The 4,569-nt window shown below is 39.2% G+C and overlaps 1 protein-coding gene across 1 annotated transcript in view; it reads left to right on the forward strand.

The window, feature by feature from the left end:
- Positions 1 to 1,636, forward strand: part of LOC118409242 (zinc finger protein 525-like) — a 16,202-nt gene extending 14,566 nt beyond the window's left edge. Inside the window, exons 3-5 of the mRNA XM_035810110.1 lie at positions 294 to 383; positions 906 to 1,016; positions 1,137 to 1,636. Of these exons, the coding sequence (XP_035666003.1) occupies positions 294 to 383; positions 906 to 1,016; positions 1,137 to 1,270 (335 nt within the window). The 3' untranslated portion in view covers positions 1,271 to 1,636. The remainder of the gene's footprint in view (positions 1 to 293; positions 384 to 905; positions 1,017 to 1,136) is intronic.
- Positions 1,637 to 4,569: the final 2,933 nt, after the last annotated feature.

A 4,569-nucleotide genomic window follows, 5' to 3' on the forward strand; every position in this document is an offset into this window, starting at 1 on the left:
AGCCTGACAGAAGCCAGTCGGCTGAGTCATCTTGGCGTGTGTTGGTTGGAAGATCCATTTTTAATCATGCTCGTATGGTGCCATGACGCTGTAAAATCCCTCTCTGAATATTGGTAAAGAAATGGTATGAAAGTTGACTTTTTGTATTGTTGCAACAATCCTTCCGGGAATACCTTTAAGAATCATTATCTGTATTCAAACTTTAGGGCTGGAAGAGTTCAGAGGATTTTACTGTTTAATGTTATCGCTGTACTTTTGTCGTGTCAATAAAGATTGTTGTTATTTTCCCAAAGGTGCCATACCCAAGGAGTATTCAGGTGACTGGAGGGAACTTGCGAACATTGGAGCTTGTGTACCCAACGTCTTGTACGTCTCCAGAGCTGGTAAAACGCTTTCCAGAACTATCTGCTTTCTCCCTGTTGCCCTCTTGCTGACTCCTTGCTTGTCGCTAGCGCGATCTCTTGAATCAGCTTTGATCATGCTGGGAATGATCAAAGCTTTTCTTCAGATCTTTTGTCTCGTATTATTCACCATCGAAAGTGTTTGTCTTGGAAATGATGTGAAATAGATTAATATATGCTGCGATGGGCCCAAAGTTAGGACGATGGCATGCATCAACTGAAACTTACCAAAAAATCAATCTGCAATTACATCATGTTTTGAAACCCAGGCTCTGTAGGATATTGAAGAATGCTTTTTACACAACCAGTGATTCTTACCTTCTTCCGTTTCGATGCCTGTCAGACATCTTCCTCAAAGCTTCTAACTCCGAGGCTCTGTAGTTTTCCAATACTAATAATGTGGTATAACTTTGCCTGCAATATGCGTTCATGCTGTCTGAATTTCTACCTTTTAGATTTTGAGTGCTTCATGTTGATATCTTTATTTATTTATTTTTCCAAAAGATGCCGCTGACACTCGGATGACAAAATGTTGCACTCTCCATAAGAAGATGTTGCAAACTGCCGGTCTGGTTTTCGCCATTGTGATCTTCTTTCTATTGCCATATTTTGCAGGTCAGTAGCATCACATTCAGATGTCGATTTTTGGTCGAAAAGTCCTGTTTTAAGATTTCGAGGCATTATTGATTGTCAGATTGACTAAGCTTCAGCCCTCCTCCTCTTCTTGTTTCATAGTTAAAGTCGCCACTCTTTCTGAGGACATGACAAAGCTGTCTGATGGGATGGCGGTTCTTTCTGGCGAGATGAATAAACTGAAGAGCATGACGCAACTGCGATTCGCCGAGTTGGAAGGCGACACTGTGTCCTGATTTCAGCCATCCCAACTTGATAACCGATCCTTCCATTTCTATAACTTACAAACTTGGGGGATTGTACGGTTCATGTTTTTGTAAAGTTTCGCTTGTTTTCAATCGTCATTGGAATGATTTACAATTTGTCAGCGTTATTTATCAAATAGGTGTGTAATTTTCCTTTCACATTAAGCCCTGTCCTGTTGTAAACTAGAAAATGGGAACAAAGCGTTAGATTTTCTCAGTTCCACGACTTGACCAAAACACGGCTTGCCCTGTGTGGGAAGAGAGTCTCCGATGTCGGTGACTGGTACAGTGGTGCCCAAAGTGTCATACTAAATCTGGTTCGTAAATCATCAATTCAATAAATATTTCTTCGTCTGATAACAGCATTATAGTATTTTTTTTATCTAATATAAGTATAGTTTGAGCTCATGGAGTCAATCGTGTTCATCCATTTTGTGATGAAGTCCATGGCCGTGACAGCCATGGGCTTCATCAAGGTAATGACCAACTCTCCGTGGAAAAGAAAAACGATCAACGCTGTTTTTGCCAAAAGAGACAGTGGAATGACCTAAGTATGATAACAAAAAATGGGAAGAAGAAGAACGTTTTTGTGATGTTGCATGGTCAATGATACCATAGATCAAACATTGATACACAATGAATCTATTTAGCAAGAAAAATTGATTTTATGCTTACGAAATTGTGCATTTCATCTCTTGGTAAAAAATTAAGATATTGGACACAGCTGTTCACCTTCAAATAACTAGTTAGTACATAATTAGTATCAAATAATTTTTATGGATGACGTCATCTGGATTACATGGACTGCCAAGGCGAAACAACAATTTTCAAAAATAAACATTGAATAATACGAAAAAATTAGGAAAAAAATTTAGGAAAAACGAATGCCTGGAAAGTAATGACTCCAATGATTTGAAATTTGGAGGATATTGATAAAAGACTTCATACTATGAAGTTGTGCCTGAAAATCTGAGTTGTGTTTGTTATTTCTGGGTCAGGCCGAGAACTTATTGATCACCCCTTGTAAGCGACAATAATTGAAGCGACAAAACACCAGGTAGTGCACCTTTGCAGTAAAAGTAACATTCACACATACGAGCAATTATTATAGGTTTGCGATAGCAAAACCACATTTTTTATCTCACGCAATACTACAGGGCGAGCCGGATGGTATTGTATAATTGTGTTAATGGCCAGGTCCAAAAACGAAGCAGATGTATATGTAGTTTTTTTTCATTCGCACAAAATACTATAGGGCGAACTTAATGTTACAGTGTACCACACGAGTAGCTTGACAAGGTTACGGGGAAAACATTCGGGATTTTCGCGAAACTGTTGCCTTTCTAGTTATCTGTCTATCTTTTAGGTGTAAATGTTATGTCACATGAGTTATATACCCCCCGGGTCATGCCTGTCCTTGTACGAAGTCATCATCTAACCAATCTGGATGTTGGGCAGGCGACCTTGGGTTTTGTAATTTGGCCAGGAGATTATGTTGTTGGGAGGGCGAGTGTGCGAATCTGTTTCTCTGTCTGCATAACTCGAGAAGTCGTCGATGGATCTTATATTGACCACAGAAACATGCGCGGTTTAATATTCTAGATAATACAATTGACATCTTCAATTATATTGTTCATGTGAAATTTAAAATATCATTCAACGCTTTAACATTGCTATCACTCATATACACGCTTACTATCGCTAACGCAATTATTACTTGATAAAGTTGATATGGAATACATCTATTATATACAAGTTGAGTGTTAAGCACTTTCTAATGCAGTTGTATCTAAGACATAAGGCAGTAATTAACACCCAGTGATTGAAAGCATTAGTAAGTATTGACGCTTAACACATGTGCGTAATACCTATAGATTGCAGTCCTTAGTAAATAGAATGTCTGTCATTCTTACTTGTACAATGTCAATGTTATTTTGTATTGATCCTGGTATCTTCTTGCTATTTCCAAAACGTATTTAACAGAGTCAGTCCGTATGATATACACAAATTAGTAAATTGATAAAAATAGAAGTAAATAGTATGTTTGAAGAATCCCAAACAAACGAAGACATTAGAGTATAAACATTAATGGTTATTGGTGACACTAGGGCTGGGTACCGGTACAGAAAATTCAGGTCCAGGTCCGGTTCAGGTCCAAAGGATTAGGTCCAGGTCCGGACCTGAACCTGGACCTGATTCAGTATGACTCATACCAATGGTCCATTTCACTACATAGAAATCTGTTTGGTGGAGTATTAGACTTATACTGGCATTTTAAAATCCTACAACGCTAACTGCACCTGTACGATTGGCTGTAAAACTTGGTAGAAATTACTATAAACTCTACTCTACTTCACACTTGTTATTTTCTTCCACCTGCAAGCGCCAAAAAGTGTGAATGGCTGATAAAATAATCTGTTAATTTTCTAATCGGTCCAACATCCGGTCCACCTAATTTTTTCAGGTCCGGTTTTTCTGGACCGGTCCAATAAGAAAAACCGGTTTTGTACCGGTACGCTGTACCGATACCCAGCCCTAGGTGACACTGTAATTACAATACGTGCGGTTGGTAAGAAAGTCCTCGAGCTATGATATCTTTGAAAATAACGAGTGTTTAACGCGAGCTTCCAGTGCCTAACAAACGATGTGTATCAACATGATCTACACCTTGTTTTCCACCTGGGTTATGTCGGCCTCGACCTCTTCTGGGTTCTGGGTATGTTCCCCTTGTGCTGCTTTTGAGGAAAAAAACACCTTTAGGATCTTGACTAAGAGGATCATACCATCTCATAATTTTGAAAGTCAGACATTCTACAGTCCTCAATACTAGCAGACAAGATAAAACATCGCGTAAGATCGAAAATCTATGCTTTAATCTGCGCTAATGTAAAGAAAAAGATGCGTCAAAAGCAGGAGGATCTATGTAGCAGTACCTTGGAGTGGCAGTGTCTCCGGTTCCTCGGTGCCGGTTGGTGGTGGCGCCTTGACACTCTCGGCTTGTCGGCCACGACGTTGCGGGAGGATCATCTTCCCCAGCTCACAGAAAGGAACTTCGATCGTAACGGAAAGTATGAACCCAAAGACGAAGGTCCAGAATGAGAGTCCAGCGAACATTACAACCTAGAAGATACAAACAGACGACATCTGTTCTTTCTGTTGCACTCAACATAAAATCTCTTTATATGGATATGTTCAAGATCATTACTTAGGTTATGAATTGGATAATTCACTGTAATGAGTATCATTACTATGCAACCCAAATCTACAATAATTCTTACACATTCTCCGTT

The sequence above is a fragment of the Branchiostoma floridae genome, chromosome 2 (assembly GCF_000003815.2).
Source record: "Branchiostoma floridae strain S238N-H82 chromosome 2, Bfl_VNyyK, whole genome shotgun sequence".
Taxonomy (NCBI): domain Eukaryota; kingdom Metazoa; phylum Chordata; class Leptocardii; order Amphioxiformes; family Branchiostomatidae; genus Branchiostoma; species Branchiostoma floridae.